At 37.3% G+C, this 21,829-nt stretch overlaps 1 protein-coding gene across 29 annotated transcripts in view; it reads right to left on the reverse strand.

Annotated features, from left to right (window-relative positions):
• Positions 1-21,829, reverse strand: part of CAMK2D (calcium/calmodulin dependent protein kinase II delta) — a 167,530-nt gene that overhangs the window by 99,549 nt on the left and 46,152 nt on the right. For all 29 annotated transcript variants that reach the window (XM_049815514.1, XM_049815512.1, XM_049815511.1 and 26 more), the window contains one exon: positions 4,646-4,705. In XM_049815514.1, coding sequence (XP_049671471.1) covers positions 4,646-4,705 — 60 coding nt within the window. The remainder of the gene's footprint in view (positions 1-4,645; positions 4,706-21,829) is intronic.

Below are 21,829 nucleotides of genomic sequence, written 5' to 3' on the forward strand. Positions count from 1 at the left end.
CTTCAATTTCTTTTTTTTAAATCTGTTGATAAAAATATTGAATGAGACTTCTTTAGAACTCTGCCACAGATAATCCCATCATAGGAGAACTACCATCTTACATCTTTATTGTGGTTATCTGTTTTCTTAATATCCCTAATAAGGAATATGCTTATTTTCCATAATAAAAACATTAGCACATAACCCAGCGGCAGAACAAATGCCTTACAGAAGGCAGTTTACACTAGTACCTACATTCATGACTTCATTAAAAGGGTATCAAATGCACTTGGCAAGATCTGTTTCTTTAAAAAAAAAATAAATAAATAAAATTACTGCATCTAAAAAGCATTTTTCAAATGACCGTATGCTCCTATAGGCTTAGCTATGCATAAATACATGTATCCCTATCAAGCAACACAACATCGGTATATCAAAGTGAATTATCAGGGATTTCTTCAATTTGTAAGGATTTGGAAGTGCCAGATAGCTGGATTTTGACTTAGTTAGCTTCCCTTCCTGACACATGTCTAGTGAGAATAATCATCAGTGATTTAAATTTTCATACATGAATTCAGAACTTGGTATCTTACCCTAGTACAAAATCATTCTTTCAGTAGAAATGCCTAATAAGAATTAAGCTCCCTCAGTACACACTTAAAATACTTTATTTGTGAACGTTTGGTAGGTATGTTGATTCCTGAAATAATATTCCGATGTCATAAATACTTCCAAAAAGGCAATAGAAAATGTTTGTTTCCGCTCAGGTTGTTTTTTTTTTGTTGTTTAACATTTTACAGTGATTACCTGGGGAGATTCAAATCAAGAACTGAAATGAAAGCATTTTCATGTGTGTCACCATAATTTCCAAATTTCAGAGTTTTATCCTTTTGAAAGAAAGCATTCTGATTTAGCTTTCAATTTTTTCCCCATATGCTGTGCTTTTCCAAATCTTTTGTTCAAATTCTACATTTAAAACAAAATTAGAACACTCATGTCCAATTTTAAGACTCCTCTCCCAATACCAGAGGAACGTCTGAAGTTTATTGCAGATGAATATATACTAAAATTGAAAGCCTTTTTTAAATGTCATCCTAAGATTTCCTAACTGCATAATGGCCACCATTTAATAAAACCTCCATCAAATCAAGATATGACATGGATATAAAAATAGTATTGTTGGGAAGCTAAAAACAGGTATGTTGATTGTTAAGAAGTTTATTCCTGAATTCTTTCTTATTCTGCTGAAATAACTAAATACTAAATATTTTCCTAGTTAGGTAATAATTGGTCACTTACCTTGGAAATACAAAACCAGCAATCTGTAAAGTTTTTGATAATTCTCTATTTTCTCTGGAAAGATAATGGGAAAAGATTTCCAGTGGTTTAGAATTTTTTTTGAAGCTCTGTTTCTCTAAAGAAGAAGAGAGCAAACTAGTACTAGTACTAGCAAACATGTACTAATGCTTCCAATTTTTAATTAGAAATTTGGAAAGAAAATTTACCAAGAAATCCACTGTCATTGTCCCATTTTCTAGCCTTTATCTTCTTTTGGTAAACTTTGATTTCTTGGTCCTCTTTTAACTTTAGGTAAAGTTGTATTTTAGCACTGTGACTTCTAGTGTAGCAATGTTTCTTGCTCATGTGAAAACTACAATGTGTTTACTCACAGGCTGAAATCTAAAATTGTGATTCACCACAGCTGTGTTGCTTTACTCTGACTGGAGGGGAAGTATGAAAAAGGTGACTAAAAAGGTTTTTTCACCCTAAAGTATCTGCTACAGTCTTAAGACTTGAAAGATAATTAACCGAAGAGACCATACGACACTCTAGAACTGAGTACTATTACATATGTATTATTTTAGAAATAGGGTTAACCTGAAACTGACACCTTTACACTAAGTCACTTTTAGAGGGATATTTAATCAATCTAACTAGGAAGAATAAGGAAGAATAAACCTGAAAGAAAAGTGAAAGGATTACTGAATTCTAACTTCAGAAATCTGCCATCCTGCAACAAATCTGTAATTCAAAAAGACAGGTGAAAAATGCTAACACTGGAGGAAAATAAAGCAAACCACTGCTATCATCTTTAGAAACTGCCCAATCAATTAAACTACACCTCTGCTTTCCTATAGAGATAACATTTGAAATTTTTTTTTTTTTAATTTTTTCTTAATTTTCTTAAATTACACATGCTTATTGTTAACATGACAAGTTCCTTTTCAAAAAATCTTTTATTTTCTGGGCTATTAGAAATTATTCCGTGGCAGTAAGTTCAGGAGAAAATACAGATGAAGAGAAAAGCATGAATTTTATATTCATGGACTTCCTAATATTTTTAAACATGCATACTCTTTGTCATACACATAGAGCAAGTAAAACCTATTTACAAGGGTTAATCTTTATCATTTTGAGACATATAAAACACACTCTAATAATCTCTGCTGTTACAGCTGAGTTACCTTACTCTGGTATACTTCCTTTTTCGCTATTAGTGCTTTCTAGTGTGATGTAGTATTATTATCCACTAAAGATGACTTTTTTAAAAAGGAGATGTGTTAGTGACCCAAGAATAAGAGATTCGGTTGGATACCGGCAGCATGCATCTAGAATGATTTTTAGGGTTGACATTTAGCTGGCAGAGGGCATGACTGCCGGAGAAGGGGTGAGAGCAAACCACTGCCAGGGCTGGGCTGCAGCCCAGCAGCCTCCAGTGGGCAGCCCCGGGGCGAAGGAGAGGGTAGGCACCTGGCCGAGGCAGGGACTGGACAGCCAGCTCAGCATGCAAACATGAACCTCTTCAGCCCAGTAGCTTACGTTACAGACTTCAGGGGCTTGAAATTATTACTTTCGAAAAGAGTTACCTTTCTAAGTTTACAGAAACGGTTTCTCAATTTCAGACCACATTTATGATCTTCCTCCAAGAGAGAAACCAGATACAAAGTGGCCTTCACTCAAGCAGTTATGCAAACAAGGAACTATTGTAACCACACTAACTGGAATAGGTTTTTTTCAGGCAGATACACCGGCAGGGCTGGCAGAACAGCTGACAGTAGAAATGGAATGACGATGACAGAATATAACACTGAGTCATGAAAATCTTCTCTTAGACAGACCTAGAACATGGCATCTTTTCTGAAACAGGAGTAGAAGAATTTGTCTATAATCCTTTGACTGAGTTGTGCACCTTGGTGCAGGTAATGATGCATGGAACTTGTGCTGACTTACAGAACCCTACCTGCCTGTCACCAAAGCTGTCATCTGTTCGCATTTCAAGTCATATGTTCACAAATACAAACATTGTATATGGAATAGCTGGCCTGCCACAGAGGATCTGGACTACATGCTAATATTGGTCCAAGCTACTAAACAAACTGAAGACATGCAATCGCATGAAATCAATCTAGGCATTTGTTTCAACTGAGTTCTTCTGTGCACTTCAGCTCTTCATCAGTTTATTATTGTTTTTTATTCATCTTCCCTGGCTTGTTCAAACTCACAAATATACTCTAGTTACAGCAAGGCACAGGTAAATGACTCTAGAGTCAGACCAGCACCATATGTGTAACCACTGCTCTCTGTAACTGTGTAAGAGCTGCACCTCCTCCCTGCAACAAGTGTGTCTTGCATCACTTTACAATGCAAAAATTTTGGCTCGGATAAAATAATGCACATAACACTACTCCTTAACCAAATTTGCATGTGAAACCTCTAAGCTTTTGAGACTGCATACGAGAGCTTTTTCAGAGATTTGACATTTCATTTTGAACTGTGGTACATTTGTTTTCAATTTATGATTATTATTAAAAGGAAGGAGCTGGTTCTTTCCCAGGCGTGAAACAATTATATTAGTCTAAAAATGTCACAAAGACCAATATTTGTCAGTTAAAAATGAAAAGGAGAAAAATTAACTACATGGGGGTAGAGGAACAAGAAGGACAGGAAAATCCCACCCTTCCGCAGAAGTCTTGGGTACAGCAAATACACTTATGAGACCAACCCTTGGCATATAATTCAGTGTCTGAAAAACCCAGATACAACTTCTTAAAGATCAAGGTACTTATCTGTTTCTACTGTTTCTAAAGCAAGAAAACGGACACACACCCCCCCCCCACCCCCCCAAGTATCTTTTTTTTTGCTTTCCATGAACGGTTGAGTAGAAAACACACAGTTCTGGAAATAAAAGGAGTAGATCTTTCTGCATCTACCTATCTTCTCTACAGAAGAAAAGACTCTCAAACACAAAATAAACCAGGATAAAATAAGCACGTCAGTAAAAAGAACACTATCGTCATTAGTCTGTGTCATTTTGCAACATATGCTGTTAGATGAAATCCTGCAGGTCTCAAAAAGTCATGAGCAGTACTGGAAATAACTCCTCCCACACACTGCTCAAAAAAACCCCAAACACCTGGCATAGATAGCTCATTGATGGCAGAGCAATAGCTCAAAGAAGATGAGAACAGTACATATTGCTTTATGTGATCTATTGGGATATTACACCCCAGAGTAGAATTAGAAAGGAGCACCACATTAGAACTAGTCTTGCAGGGAGATATTTCCAGTTGACTTCTCTGAGCTGGTATTTGTATTTGTTATTTGGTATTTCCCCCTCAGTTTTCTAAACTGATATCTACTGTATAAAGCACTTAAATATTCCTACCAATATTGGGATGCTTCAAGAGGCGACAGATTCTAGCTTCTCTTTCCAGTTTCTGGTGATCTGCAACAAAGGAAAGTAGAACAGTTGCTTTTAGTATGAAAATTAACACAGTTCACTGTATTTGCTTTACAGAAGCAAAATAATACATCATCTGATGTGATCTTTAAAAAATACCTCCTTTATTTAGATCCATTAAGATTTTAGATTCAAACTATTTATAATATTGAATTAGGCTACTGCATCCAACCACTTCTTTGATGGACTACCACAGGCAGTTCCATTAGAAAAATCAAGCTGCCGATTTATTGGGGTGAACAGGAAATATTCATGCCATGACCTGTAATTATCAGGCAATAAACCATGTTACAACATTAATCAAAATATGGACAACCAGAACCTCTAGCATTGCCTTAAATCCTACCTGATAACTGCTTTAATGATACCTAGTGCACCGGGCACACAGTTTGACACGTGACAGCCACACCGACAGAGTGCCAGCCCTCCTGCCACCACGCGCTCCCGCCGCAATATGATGCTACAGGAACTTCCAATAACTAATGACCAGCAGTTATTATTTTCCCAGCCGGGCTAATCTCCTTCTTAGACTGATTATTCGTTTACCTGAGGATACCCTGAACATGCAGATCCAGGTGTACCATCTGTTGGCTCCTCCTCTCCTGACCATTTGATTTTTTTTAACCTTCAGGTAGAGCAGCAGGCTGTAGGTCTGAACTTCTACACCACTGAGCCCTAATGGCACGTCTGGAGATAAAATACTACTACCTGTGTCAAGCTCCATTTTACTTAAGCTGTTTTATTTACATAGCACACTTTAATAATATTTGCTCCAAATACTACCATTTATAGTACTACTTCTGCTGCATTGTGGTTAACGTTAAGTAATATAGTACTTATTTTATAGAATACATATGAGAGTGTTGAGGGGTGCATAAACTATTTATACTGGAAATACCTGAAGATCTTCAGGTATGCTAAAATGTCCAGTGTCAGGCAGTATCCCACAGACACACACACAGAGAGGTAATTCAGGCAATAAAATATGTAATTTGGAGATAATAAAAACAGCCAGCTTCTGCCTACTGTAATCCTGTAATTCCAACAGTCTTCTAGTGCATTTATCCTCGTTTTCTGCAGCATAATTTCTATGGCTGCTAAGAACACTAAGCTTTTGTCAAGAGGCAGAAAAGCAGCACAGATTCAATTTTATAATATTAGCTAAAGATAATTTTTCAAGATTAGAAGAGAAATAAACTGTAAAATGTTCTTGGAGATGAAGCTCTTTTGCTATTATTTTAACTAGCTCCAATTTGATATCCAAGGATATTATAATAACCAATCCCTCTTAGGGACTCAAACTTCAAACGTCACACAAGTAATTAGGGTTGTGCTATCTCTGCAATCTTAATTAACCACATTATGTTTGAGAACACTCCTAACAACTGAAAGGGGGAATTCTTAACTGTCCTGCCAGCCCATAAAAACAGCAGTCCGCACAGTAAGTTTTGAGTTGAATAACCAGCATTTACAGAATACAAAAAGTTTAATCTACAGAAGAGTATTAGGCATCAAAATACCACAGCAAGAATGAAGAAGTTACCTGGTTTTGTAATGTAACTCTTACAGATCTATAATGGTATCTGTTCTCTCTCGTAATACCATCAGTTTAATTAGGTTATCTTTCCACATCACTAAATCATAGTCCCTCTGATACCAGTTTGACATCAGAGTCTACTGGACAAGAGTCAGAATAGGGTTGAAGAAAAAACAAACTGTAAACCCCTTCCTCTTTGGTGCTCAACTCCACGGATTGGCTCAGCACTCCCTTTCATCCTTCTCTTCTGTGAGAAGTCCTAATGTTCCCTGTTCAAGCTGACCACAATCCAGAAGCTTCTCCTTCCTAAATAAGCCAAAGGGCAACAGGAAGATGTGCAGTCACATTTTATCAACAGGCAGTGACCAGGCTCTGTGGAAAATGCACTTCCAGCTCTACTCTTTCCAATCAAGCATTGGGTGCTACTCCTTTTAGAGATTTAAACTAAACATAGATGACCACAGTCACCCTCGAAGTGGGTGCAGCATAAGGGAGACGGGGTGGCACAGTGCGACAGCAAGGATGGCCAGCTGCCTCTGCTGCTGCCAAGAAATTCTGTCTAATGAAACCACAACTTTACTTTCCTGAAGATAGCTCTGGCTTCAGCCTGCCCACTGTGGAGGTGCTCTACATGTGGCTCCTTAAACAGGACAGAGAGACCCTCTGAATGAGTGAGGTGAGAGCAGTAGGTGCAGATGGGAGCAGTGGGTGTGTAAGGGCAGGCGGTGGTGATCCCAGGTGCTCAGGTTGGTCCAGGAAGACATGGCTTCCCTGCTGTGAGGATTGCTTCACGTGGAAAGCATCAACAGCCCCTGCGTAAAACATGAACTGTGGTGGGAGCGATGACCACAACCTAGGCATCTTCCCACCAGGTTGGCAGCTCAAGTCACAAAATTACTTCTATATCCTGCTTGTTCCAGTAGCCATTACTATTAAAGATTGAACTGCATCTTGAGTGCTGTTTCTCCTGCCACTGACTGTGTTCACTACCAGCCAGTCAGCTTCGGCAGCCTGTCTGCACAATGCACTGAACAGTCGGCTCCTGATTGCACACACAACCTCCTAAGTGTGACAATAATATGAATAAAATGACAAAGAGTAACAATTCCAATCCTTTGGGATACTTCAGTGCTTATAAAAGCAATGATGGCTCAAGGAATATATCAAAGATTAATTTATTGATGAACTGTGGAAGCTCGGGTTTGGGAGGGGTGGTTGGTTGTTTTGGGGGGTGGGTTGTGGAGGCGTTTGGTTTTGGGTGTTTTTTTTAAGTAAACTGTTACCAAACAATTCAAATCCTACTACCCTCCTGCTGCACTTAATTAAAATGTTCTTAAAAACTCTGGCAGGATACCAAAGGTTTATACATATAGACCGCAAGCGTCATACTCTAGCAAAGCATAAGCCTGGAACTCTGAAGTTAAATAACAGTAACCAAGCTGACCTCTAAAAAGTGCCATAAAGCCTGAAGAGCACAGTGTGCATGGAAGTCAGAAAATGTAAAAGCTTATTTAACACGCTCAAGAAGATGACTCTTGACCACCGTGTATAAAAGTGCATGGGGATAATGGGGCAAGCTGGGCAGGAAAATCCTAACCTTCTCCTACGGAAGATGTCTCAGGTGTAGCACGTACTGTTACAGCACAGAGACACTTGGCATACAACTCTGGGTCTGAAACATTCAGAACCAGCTTCTTGAAGCTAACATCACACCAATCTGGGTGAAACAAGACAGACTGACCTATTTTACATAGATTTGGAAAGCAAACCATTAAATCATATCAAATCGTAGTAGCAGAGATATACTAAGTCTCCAGCTCTTGTGACAGATCTTGACAACTTAATATCAAGTAATTGTCCTCAATGAGCACTATTATTTTGGTAATTCACTTCATCCATCCAACTTAGGCATAAGCAGTAAAGACTTCAGTAAGCACAATTAATAATGTCAACAGAGAGGTCATTAACAAATAGCAAATGAATTTGAATGCAAAAAGTCCTGTAAAATTTTGTTCAACTACTGCAACAAATTTTAAATTAGGACAACTTCAAGACATAGGGGAGGGAGGACACGCTGTCATTATCCACCAAATTTCATGCATTAAAACCAAGTAAATCTGTATTTGTGACATGAGCACTACCCTGCAATGCCAGCAGAAGGGATACTAGGAGAGGCATGCCAAAGCCCTGTTCCAAGAGGAACAAGAGTACCAGGCTTCACACACAATCTGGCTGGTGACTTCCCAACACAGACCTGACATGTAAAGAAACACACCAAAAAAAAAAAAAAAAAAAAGGCAAATCCAAGCAGTACCATAATTGAATTGCTCAGAGACATCATTTTTTGCAGAAAACATAAGCAGCATTTGCATAGGGCCTTTTCATTAATTGAGAGGGAATGTAAATCAGAGAACCACTGACTGCAAGAAGAAAAAGACGGCCGAAATTGTATTGGTATGAATGTTAAGGAAACACCAAAATATCCTGGACACAACTGTCAGTAACACTTAAATGCTATAATAATAAAAAAAGGAAATACGAGGACATTGATAGAGAAATATATGATGTAAAACTAAATATAAAGGCACATTATTTACTTTTATACTCTCTGAAAGTAAAAGAGATTTACAAAATCAAATAATGATAAAGTAGGCACTAATTCAGTTGTAGAGATTAAGGCAAACACACAGCGTTCTGCTGGTCTAGCAATTCCCTCTATAATAAAGGGGGAAAAAAGTCACAATGCAAAATGTCAGCCTCTACAGGCAGAATAATTAAAAAAATAAATACAGAAACATATAGCAAATATACTTGCTCAGAGAAATCGAAGTGTTTGGTTTCTACACTGCAAATCTAACTTAGTATGTTGACAAAAAAAAAATATTAGAAAAATAAGCACTATCCTGCAATACGTCTGAAATAATTAAGCCATAGTAAGATCTTTTGAAGGCAAATAACATGCAGTTTAAGCATGTTTAAATATCAATTAATTAGAAAGGAGCTCTTCTGTACATTTCCCCCTCTGTTAGGGATGCTATTCTCATATTTTTTTTCCATATTTAAAAAATACACAAATTAAATACCTAACAAGCTAGCAGTTTTCATTCAAATCACACGAATTAAGACGTAATTTTTTAATACAGTATTCTTTGCTAAAAGTTTCCAAGACTTTCTGAAGCCCCCAGAATTGTACAGCATAACTCAGCTTGCTCTCTCTGCAATAACTGTACTTTTAAAAATAAAGTATGTGAACATTAAATTACAATATTTACTATGACACAATCACAATAAGCATCACAAATTTCCAAAAATATTAACTCTGGAAAACACAACTGTTCAGAATGTAAAAAATATGCTACAATTGAAATATGGTGATTTAACCCTTAAAATTATCACGTGTCACAATAATTGCATGGTAAGGTTAGTTCTGAAAATACTAAGAAATGAACAAGTTTAGAAAAAGTTGCTATGGATGACAACTCTTAGAGTCAATAATTTAGCATCATATGTTAGAAGAAAATTAAAAAGCTCAATCCTTACTGCAAAGTGTCCAGGTAGTTCATATGTATTTTTAAAACAACTATAACAGCAGATTTAAAATAAAGTATAAAAAGCAAACTCCATCTTTAAAATAGTTAGCACTTCCAAGTTTGTAAAACACTTTTTAAATCTGGAGGGAAAAAAAAACAGGAAAGGAAACTTCAACACTTTTTCTATAATTTGTACTTCCCAATATTTTCAGTCAACTTTAACAATAAGAACAACTGAATCAATTCTACTTATGTTAACAGTTCAGATTATTTTTATACTCCTTTAAGAAGTATGCAGTCTTCTGCCCAGAGGTATAGTTCTTGAGCTAGTCACCACTTGCCAACTGAACCATCATAATTCTCCAGGAGACCTCAAAGCCTATGCCACTTGCATGAGAAAATTTGTCAGTTTAGCCCTCTTCTGTGTTTACTTTATTGTCAATTTAAAAAAAAAAATAATTTAAATTTCAGAAGTTCAAAATATAAAAAATAATTTTTAAAAAATCTGCAAGATAAGCCTAAAGTTCTTTTATAAACTTTAACTCTTCCACTGAAGCTTTATGTTAAGATTATTAAATTCAGTTGCAGCAAGTTTGAAACACAAGCACAGACACATGCAGTTACAGCATCTTAATGCCTGTCAGCTTTGGCCATAACTTAATCATGGATTGACCAACTGCCATATCATACACAGCACACAGGGAGACAAGCTGAAACGCAAACTAAACTAAGCTTGGTTTAGAAGAAAGATGGAAATATGATCCGTGTCTTGTGGGGGGTGCGGGGGTGTGATAAAAATCAAGGGACATTTGGCATATGATGTCTATCTCTGGTATACTACCAGCACTACTTTAAAAGGCTATTCTGTACCTACCTCAATCTATATTTACAGGATTAGCCAGCATAGCTAGAAACCTAGAAGGTGTCTGAGAGTCTTCTATGAATTGCTAAATACATCCTATGTTGACTTTTCAGGAATAACACAGATATAATAAAGCACTTCATCTCTGACTTTGAATCTAAACACTAGAAGGTTCTTTGCTATTGATTGCTGTAGCACAGCTTCTGAACTGACACCGTATATGATTAATTTCTCACATACACTAAACATTTTCATTGGTCATTTAACTGTTATCACACCACACCTGAGAATGCTCTAAACCCACAGAGCAGGCACATACCACCTGGATAAGGCAATCTGGAGTACTAACCCATACAATGCGTGACAAACATGACACAAATGTTCCTCCTGCTTCCGTGGACAGTCAGTAAATTAAACAAGATTAAAAAAGACAGACAAGTAAACATGACTTCACAATTTACTAGGTGAAATAAACTCTCAATGACAGAGCATAAACTAGATGGAGTTCTTTGATTTAACTGGAAACAACTTATCCAGTCTAAACCTGCAAGATTCTGGTAGCCCTTGGCACCCACTGATGTCACTGAGATGCTAGCATCAACTGCATAAAAAAATAAAGGGTATCTGCACATGTTCATGTACTGAAATACTTTGAAACAACAGCCATTGTAATTGAACATACTTCATTTATTCAACTACATAAATTCTTCTTGCATACTGAACTTCACATTGCTAACTCTGCTGCTTCAGACAGTACATTTCTCTGAAAAAAAATACATTTCCCTCTCAAATTAATAAATTAATACAATTTCTTAGAGACAAACCTTCACAGTGTAAGGCCTGTCAATTAAAAGCACCCAATGAATACAATCGTTACGCATACTTTCACAGCTTACGTGTCAAAGCAAGGACGTGCCCCGTGTGTCATATGCCCTCAGTATTCAGTCAGAGGTAGCTGTGCCTGTGGAGACTGCTTCAGACTCTGCCTCAAAACAAGAGGATAATTCAGGAAATGATCACGTTCTAGTAAAAGGATAAGTAGCACACCATGCTGAGATTGGGTTAATATTCAGCTCTCATTTAGACATAATAGTGTGCTCAAATAACAAATACTAGAGCTGAACATTTTCAGGTATGAAGATAGGCTAAATTGTTACTGCACAACTTAAGAACAGTAACTGTACTGATTAAAAAAAGCATGCCTGGTATTTTTGTAAATCACAATAAAAACATCTTACTCAGATACGCTGCTGATGCAGCGTATTGCAGATGGATGCACTACAATATACAAAGGTTACATCATCATCATTATTATTATTATTGATTACATTGTAGTATTCCTAGACTTTCACCCCAAACTTAACTAGTATATTGTCTTGTGCCAATTAGGTGGTGTCTGGTGTCACATAAATTATAATAATGAGCTCCCCGCATTTACCTCATTCAGTTGCTTGTGTCAGAGTAATTGTTATACCTGTTATAAAAGAAAATGCTAAGTGAATGGAGATACCTCACACCATGCACATTGTGCCATGAGGCAGCAGAAAGAGCATTAAATACGCCTTGAATCAGGGATTTAAGTGGACATCAAGGTCCAGAAGATGACAGCTGCACTTCCAAAGAAATAAAGTAATCCTTGGCATTGTTAGAGGAGTGTCAGAAACCTTCCGAGTAAATCTGCAGTAAGTTTTTTTGGGGGGAACCAAATGCAAATTTAACCTTGTGGGGTACCCAAGAAGACAATTCACCTTTAAAGTCTGCATGCTTCTTCTACATGTTTCAGGAAATACTGTGTTCCTTCCTTCCTCCACTCAGCTTATTTACAAGTACATCCAACTGCAAGCGCTGTACATAAACATCTATTTGTGTTATGCTGTTTTCAGCCAGGTTTCAATTACTGGTGATCTGAAGGTGAATGTCAAAGGGCAGGTCAAACCGAAATACTTCAAGCACTCAGCTCCCAAACATCTGAAGCGTAAAGAAGGTGTGCCGCTGCACCAAGAGTTGATTAGGAAAGAAGTGTCCTGCCATGAAGAGTACTGCCAGAGAAATTACCTAGCAGGCAGCAAAATCTCACTAATGCTGAGAAAGTCTGTGATACCATCTAGCATAAATTGTTTATGCTACAACAGTATCAGAGTTAAAGCTCTAGAAAAAATAAATTCAACAGTAGGTCACTTACTAAAAACAAAAAGTTAATTCCTCTAATTTTTGACAGTATATAATTCATCAGCTGAAACTGTGTTCACCTGTCAGTACAAAAACAGAAAAATGATTATCAGTAAGAGGAAGCCAAGCTTTAATGCCAAACATATAAAAAGGGAACACGCAAGTACATTTATATACTTGCTTCCTTTGCTCTCATTTAATTACCTATACTTGATTACAAAAAGGTGTCCTACACTATCTACATAAGAAACTGTAAGAAAATGAAATGAAAAATATAAAGCAGCAGCTGAAAAAGCAGCAAAGCAAATGTAGAAGAAGGAATAGTCTATAAATTCTAGATTATTTTATGAAAGCAAGTCTCCATTTGTGAACAATGGCATCTATCACAACAGCAGCTAGTTATCAAGATTGGAAAAAGATCACTGCCTGTGAAACACTGATACAATCAGAAAGAAGGTAGCAATGAGAATAATACGTTTTTATTAATGGAAAAAAACCTTGCAGCCAGCTACAAATAACTTTAATATGACACACTGCCAAGAAAAAGAAAAAAGAAAAAAAGCTCTAATGCACTGAACCATGAAAAATTCAGCCTTAACAATAACAAATGAAACTCTGTGAAACCTGAAACAAACAGAATATGGATGTGTAAAATTTGGGGCACTGACAGACTGTATGAATGTAAAGACTTGAACTAATCCTAATTCATGTGACAATACACTAATAGACCAAAACCTCACATTACAACTTAATGACATCTGCATCAGAAAATCAGACTGTCTGTATAGTTTGTTTTAGGCAGACAAATAAAGTAACAAATTAAGTGGTATCAAAATTTACTTTCTTACAAAAACGTACATACATAGACTATACCTGTTTCTTGGATTAAGTCATAATATATTTTATCATTAAAGAGGGATATAATTAATGTCTTTGGCATAAATCTCTTCTACTACAGTGTCATACTGATACTGCATGACCACCCAAATTGAGCTTATCTTCGTGGCAGCAATGTCTACCGCTCACCACCTATCAACATAGGTACCTAAAATTCAAACTTCTCCAAAGCAAAGCCTCTTTCTAATGATAATCTGTACTAACTTTTGTGGGGGTTTTGTTATTTTATTATTAGAGCTTACAGTCCACAGTGAACAATGTAAGTGCATCTCCCCAGTGCTAACTTTTCTATCTTTCAGGCCCTTCTCATTGTCTGTACATTTCTTTTTATCCCCAGTATTGACTGGATATATTATTATTCAGTGTGAGATGATGTAAGCTTTCTCACACAGCGTGCTTAATCTTTCAGAGGATAGTCTCTACAAGCTGCTTTCTACTCTGTGCAATACAGTTCAACACTTAGCAGTTTTCTCCATGTTTTCCTTCAGACAGCTAAATGAAGAGAAAACAAGGAGCTCTAAAGATTGCACTGCAGCATACCTTAAAGCCTACCTCAGACCACCTTGGCCCTGTTACATTCTCCCATGGAAACTGGAAGACGACTGCAGAAATTCTGACAACAGGTTGCACTAGGACACAGCTGTACTTTCTTTCTGGTATTAGTATTATTTTGAGTGAAAAGAGATTTTCTTTTGCTCACTCTCCTTCACAGAAAAAAAAAGCTCCTGTTAAAAAGAAACTTTGTGATGCATTAAAATCTCTCTCTTCATGATTTTTTGTTTCTATTAGAATTTAAAACTTTATTGTCACAGAACATAACCTCTGGGTACCTAAAATCTCACCAGAATAAGCTATTTTATCTTAACAAGAGACATCAAGTGACTATTCCCTGAGCCAAAAGGTGTTAAAGGTCTTTGAACTGATAGCGAGCCAAGCTTCAGAGAGCTTTGAGCCTGCTTAGGAAGATGAAGCCCTTTGCTAGAAACTTAAGCCCTGCTCCACGTAATTTCTAGGCAGTTCAATTGCCAGGTAGGGCCTCATCATCCAACCTTTTAGCACTTTCTGGACTGTGCAAAGACATACCTAACACCTGGTGATATTTAGGCAGGTAGCTGCTGAATGGGAATTTTCATGGGCACAATGCAGGTGGTAAGGCACCTGAGGTCTGCCTACACCCTGTGCCAGATCTGACCCTTATTCACCACATAGAGGACATTTGTAAGATCAAGGGTTTAGAACTGAAAACAGCTTAGCAGGTCTGTGAATGTTTCACTGAGGAACATACCTTTCCTTTGTGCTCCTCTATCATAGGAGCACCGAATTTGTTTTAACCTATGTGAGGAAGGGAGGCAAGTAAGTGGGCTGAGCCTCTCCCTACCAACGTGCGCAGTGCACAGTCATTCACATACGTTCCAAGCCACGCACAGGACACAGCTCTGAAGGTCTCCCACCCTGGACCGCGAGCACATCTAGAGCTGCTACACACTTTCATACCAGGACCTCTCCTGCTTTGCACCAGCTCCCTGCATTCTTATTTTTCATCAAATCAGTCAAAAGAATGTATCTTCCCAAAGTAGAAGTTCTGGGGCCAGTTCACAGGCTGCACTGACACCGTTAAGTGCCAAGGCCATGTACACGCACAAGAAAAAGCAGACTTGCAGCAATACTGCCCTCCTCCCAGAGCCTGGCCATACACGGAGCAGTAGGCAGACCACACTTCCTCAAGGGAACACAGGTTGTCCAAACAAACCTTCCCCTCTCACTTTTGAGGAATAAAAAGGACTGGCTGGAACCAGTCTATGGATGGCATTGCTACAATGCTGTGGCACAGATGAAGTTAATCAAGCTCTTCCCTGAGAAATAAATGTGCTGTGTGTAGTAAAAGTATGTAAAATTGACATGTTAAGCTTACGATAAACCCTTCCATGTGTGGAAATTCTACGCCAAAAAAACCACACAGCTGCAAAATATTTTGGGGGGGCCAGGGGGAAGCATCAAAGAAAGCTTACTTTTCAGTACTACCAAAATGTCAAATGTGATGCCTGGGTGACCTGAAACAGCAGCCATATTCTTTCTACACATTTTTTCCTGGCAGTTATGCAAACCAATTCTTTGTAACTCAGTGGGGGAGACACACAGAGCAATAAAACTCCCCCCCGCCCCAGATTTTGTCAACTACTCTGGCAACTATACAAAGCACAATGAAGTATTCTAGGTATCATGGAATGTAAATATTTGTGGTTTAAGGGTATATTGTGTAAGAGGAATGCTGTTTATACACAATCTAACTGCATCAAACACATTTTTAAAACTTTCTCTGAGAAAGTATTAAGGTTCTGGACACAGTCCAGTTCTATTTCTCAGAACTGATAATTTCTGTAAATTGAAGTCATTAGTGGGGACCAACAATATTACTAAGCCCTTGACTGAGCTGGTTCTTATGAAAAATAATTTATAGACCATTAGCAATTTGCAACCCAGTCATTTTCAGCCTGTAAGATAAAACAAGAATCACATTTATTCATATAATAGTACATCATGCAGCCCTTTGAATTTTCCATTATTGAGTTCATGCTACAGAAATGCTCACAGATAAACCTCACTTACCCCCTCCACTACTCTTAAAGAAGGTAAATGCTAAGAAATACAGTCCTTGAATTCCCAAAAGCACTTTTTCAAAATGAATGCTCTAGCATTCACTACCTGCTCCTGGGGAAATACTTGAAAACACAGTTTTTACTTATTCCTCTCTTCCTAGTACTTATAGCTAAGAAAGTGGGACATTCTTACAATAAACAATTACGAACAGTGAGAGTCTCATCTGATCCACCCCTCCTAATGTTTCCTGAACAGAAGCACACACCAGGTGTTCATTGTTATGAAGACATCTTTTCCATGGATACCAGGGTCCATAATGGACAAGAGTATGTAACAACAATAGCAGAGCCAATTCTTTTATTAGGCCATTGGTCAAAAGCATCAACAGACCAGAAATCAGGGCACAGAGTATGCCTCCAGTTATTTCTGCGGCTATGTTCGCATACACACTTGTATTCAACCAGGCTTCTGAATATCAAGGAAAAGCAAAGTATATTAATCCAAGATGCATTGTAAAATAATGAATAAAACCCACACCTGTTGATTTTCAAATTCTGCCCCAGGGCTTTAAGAAAACAAAAGGCACATTTGTGCTCAGCTGTGAAGGCGGCCAACAATAGCAGTTTTCAGTTCGCTAATGTTCCTGTAGGGCTTTCTTCCACTTCCCACCCACTTTCTATGTTAATAGTTTAGCATTCATAGCGTGTGCTAATTTAATAAATAGGCACGGAGACTTCATTCCTACCTACAAAGCACAGATTACAGAGTCAGAGATGGTGCAAGTGTCTTCAGGCCACTTTATGAAGATACTTTAGTTCTGATTTCTATGACAACTCACCAAAAAAAGGTGCAGGATATTCCTGTGTTTCTTCTATTTCTAGCATCGCTGCTGAAACTGAGAAGCATGTGATTTACTTTAAAGTGAGGTGACAAAAAAGAGTAAAGAGAACATGTGACATTAATAGCAAAGCAGTGAGCCCAGAAGATTTTACTTTTTTGTATGATGTGTGTTTAATGATGTCCAAAATTAACAGACAGAAGAGACCAACAGAATGATTATAAGAACACAGACTGGATTTTACTCAAATGTTGGGAACCTTTAAACAGCTCTTAAAAGCATGCATTCACACAGTGCTGAGTTCAAGCTAATAAATACTTTTTCTCTCCCCCCCCCCCCCCCCCCATACTCTAATTTGCTGTGGATTTAAACAGCCAGCTGGTGATTCACTCACTTCACTCTTCTGAGAAAAGTGACTTAGAAAAGCAAGAAAAACATTAGTAAAATTCTGAAACTGCTGCATGGTCCCAGCAAGCCACAGTGGCACAAGTGAAAACAACTTTAAACAACAGTCCCTAGAAAACAAAAAGTAGTTACTGTTTATATGCATTTTGCCTATTTCTGGATTAAATACCCTCATCAGGTTAGAGGAGATAAATCTCCACTTTTTAAAATAATATATGTAATAATTTATGGTTTATATATTTTATAAAAATATACGCACAATTATACATAGTCATTTTATATATATTTTAGGTATTATATAAACAGTACATGTTCTGAAATTGAGTAATGTGCTGTGAAACTCTTCAGTGCCAATGTAAACAGAAAGGCCCTGAGAGCCAGTAAGTGCAAGTTTGATCACCTAGTCACCTACAGCTGTTTGCCAACCAATCTTCACCTGACATTTAACTCTGTTTACAGTGTGTCCCATCATCTCTCCTCTATATCACCTCTTTTATTCTGATCTTCTGCCTAGAGCTGCATCTTGTACGATCTCCCTAATATGTCCTCATGCAAGACTTATATTTGCCGTAGCAGGAAAACCTGAACGCACTTTTCATCCTGAATCTTCTCCTTACTACCTCTTTCTGTCCCTACTACAGCAGTATATTTTCCTTTGTGACTCAAACTTGCAAACTGTTACAACCGGTAGTCAGCCAAATCTTCTTCAACCCTTCCTCTTTTTGGATCATAATTTGGTTTTGGCAACAAGTCTACGTGCAAGACCTGAGTATATTTAAAAGCAGTACAATGAGGCTTCTTTGAGACTGGCGACTTACTTTTGTTCGGTATTGCCTCAGTTTCCCACTTCTGGCTGGAACACTGTTACTTCACCCAGTACAGCCTCCCAGAACTCTCCCCTCATGTGGCACCTCAAACCAGCTGCTCCCCACCACTTTTACCAGGTGACCCTCCTGGATTCCCTTAATTGACTCGGCACTTTTTGCATGATGTTTATATACTAGGTTTTGAAAGCTCTTCACATTTTGTCCTTGCAGCCCTTTGTTCTCTGCATTTTCCCCTTCCATCTCTAAAACAAATGGATGTCCTTCATCTCACACGCTGGGAACTCTTCCTTTACTTCACTGCCCTCCTTTCATTTTTGGTTCTCAATTTTAGACTGTATGCCCTCTACCTCTAATTTTTAAATTTCTGCTGATAAATATCTGAGTACCTATGGTATTTCTCATTTTGTCCTATCTTCTATTTTCCCCTGGTTTGTTTAAATTTTTTTAGGCTTCTCAGTCATGATTCATACTTGAGTAGTTCAGACATTAAACATGACAAGTTACATTCCAGAATATGGAAGCTTACTCCACTTACTGTCAGCAGGAGTTAAAGGAGAGCATGCATGTAAACTGACCAAAAGCACTGAGACTGCTTTAGCACAACCCATTTCAGCCAAATGGCAGCTTCCATTTTTCAGATTTTACAGAGAAACACATAACAATTCAGTAATTAGAGTTTCTGGGTGCTTACCACCTTTTTGCATTGTACAATTTGACAGGTATGGAGAATGAGATTAAAGGAGAGCAATTTGAAGAAAACTCTAAATGTCTCATACATTGAGCTTCTGAAAATAATACTGAAATAATTTGTAATTACGAAATGCTGCTGAATCAGCACTTCAGTGCCATGAAGCATCTGCCTGAAAGCCACTCTACATATCCCCTTGTGCTAGCAGGTGTGAAAGCTATATGACATATTCACAAAAATCACAAATTTGGTTTCCTGATTCAGTCAGAACTGCCTGAAGTAAAAGGAGTATATGCAGCACAAGTGAGTCAGTATGTACAGATAACGGAAATGACAGCTTTATGCCACATGGGTGACACTTCAAACTTGGTGAGCAGCTTAATGCCTAGTTGCTTTTAAATGGAACTTGATAAATTTATTAGATTTGTATAACACAGCCATCAGATGGCTGTGTTATATTAAGTATAAAGGTTTTGTTTTCCAGTCCTATGTTCCAACGAGTCAAAGCGAAGAGAAGTTGGCCTGCAAAACACTAAATCCTTGAGTACTTGTTCCCACATAATTTCATATAACCTGTTTATAATACCAACACTGAAAATTCGTGTTATATAACTGCTCCTGAATGAATAGCTCTAAACCATAATTAGGGAAATATTTTTTCCATTTCTTAACTAATTTCCTGCAGAAAGTTGCAGTACGTTTGCAGAAAACAACAGTATTTGAAAAAGTCTTCTTAGGAATTGAAAGTAAGTTCAGAAAAACACATCATAGACAAGAGATGCCTGGAATCTGAGGCATCGACTCAGCAGTCTAACAAGCACTAAAGCATCTGCTTGCCCTCAAATACTTCACTGGAGAGGGATGGGCTTGAGTACATACTTGAACGCCTTGCTGAACTCCAGTCCTACAGACCCCATCTTAAAGAGGAATAGTTGAACCCATTAAATCCGTAAGAGCATTATAAACTCTGAACAGACTTTTGTTTGACAATTAAAATTTTGAAGGCACCTTCAAGTATTTAGGTTTCTAAAATAATGCTGCAAGACATACATGAGACATACTAATTTTCCCTCCAAATGTTGATAAAACAATATTGTTTAACAGTAAAAAGGAAAAAAAAAAATGCAGCTTACTATAAACCCCAAACCCACTGTCAGCTACAGCAATATGTAAACTATGGTAGCAAATGATTTTTTAACTTGAAATAAATCATGACTTACTGGCTGACACTAGTTCATTTTAATATAAATTAGTAATTACTCCATGTAAGACACCAAGTCACAATGACTGCCTAGGATATCCACTTGGCTTGGATAGATATGAGTAAGTTACTGATTTTGAAGCTGTTGCAAAGACCTCTTAAACATTGCCAAAGGGAAGAACTTATTTTTAGAAAGCATATCAATGATCACCATCTTTTGCCTTGATGTCATTTCTAGAACAAGACAGAGCATTAATTGTTTGGGAGGGAGAAACTTTTTTATTTTTTCTTAAACAGCAGATGACCAGTAAGGATGTTCAGTTCACTGCTTAGCTTAGAGATGCTAGAGTATTCTATATTTAATAGAAAGGAAAAAGAGCAGCCAAAGACAGAAATTCCACTGTGCAGAAAAGGTCAACAACTTTTATTTCTAACATTTCCTGTAGTCACTGTTACTTTAAAACTGAACATTACACATAACTTATTCTACCAGAGACTGAAGGCTTCTTTTATGCAAATCCACTTGAAATCTCTGACATTTATCTTAATAAAAGCTCATGGACTTTAACCCCCTAGGAGGAAACGACCGTAGAACTAGAATCAAGTCCAAAAAGTACAAAAACAATGGTTTGGCAACTATCATTATGACTCAGAGGAAATTTATTAAGCACATCAAAGCCAAAGCTTTTCATAAGAAAAAGAAATGCTAAGAATACATAAGCATATGCCTACAGGAATATTTCTTCAAAAATAACAGTAGGCTGTAATTGTACTATAGAACTAAAGATACTACTGCGTTAATAAAAATATCCTAATGACTAAACCTCAGTATTTACTAAATACTAGGTCATAAGTAAAGTAGGTATTTATTTGTACATGGGCCATAAAAAGCTAAAACAGTAATAATAATAAACTCAAAAAGGAGTGCCACATTAAATAGTAATTTGATTACCTTCCTTCTATTAACTTATTGTAAAAGAAAGAAGTGGTTTGTGACTAACCCACCATATTAATTTTTTCTGCTCTGCCAAGTTACTAAGTCTTTGCTCGTAAGACTAACAAATCTCCTCCTCAAATACCATGTGCATGAATAGGTCTTAACCACCTGAAGCTTTATATTACAGCAATCTTCAATATCAGGATTCTGATGCCATGACCTCTAAGCTACGTGAGTATGGTCTTATTTTGAAAGTGGATCACCTTGAGATTATTTTTAGAATCACTTTCTTGTAACTCGATTCACTGAGTTTGTAAAAGCAATTTTAAAAAAACCCAACTCTTAGTCTTGCAAACACATACTACTAGAAGATAGCACCCAAAGAGAGTCTTTTCTCATAAAAAAATAAATCTCAGGGGATTACTGTTAAAGTACCACCACAGTAATTTCAGTGAATGCTAACTGGTGAATCTTTTATTGAAGGTTAGTGGTCTAATTTGTATTAATCTAGAGTTTTGTCCCTGAGTTTGAATAAATCTGTTATTCTTTCAGTTTGATTTTCTAATAAGAATGCAAACTCACAGTAATTGACTGAACCACAAAAACACAAAAGCTAATAC

This window comes from Accipiter gentilis, chromosome 12 (assembly GCF_929443795.1).
Source record: "Accipiter gentilis chromosome 12, bAccGen1.1, whole genome shotgun sequence".
NCBI classification, from domain to species: domain Eukaryota; kingdom Metazoa; phylum Chordata; class Aves; order Accipitriformes; family Accipitridae; genus Astur; species Astur gentilis.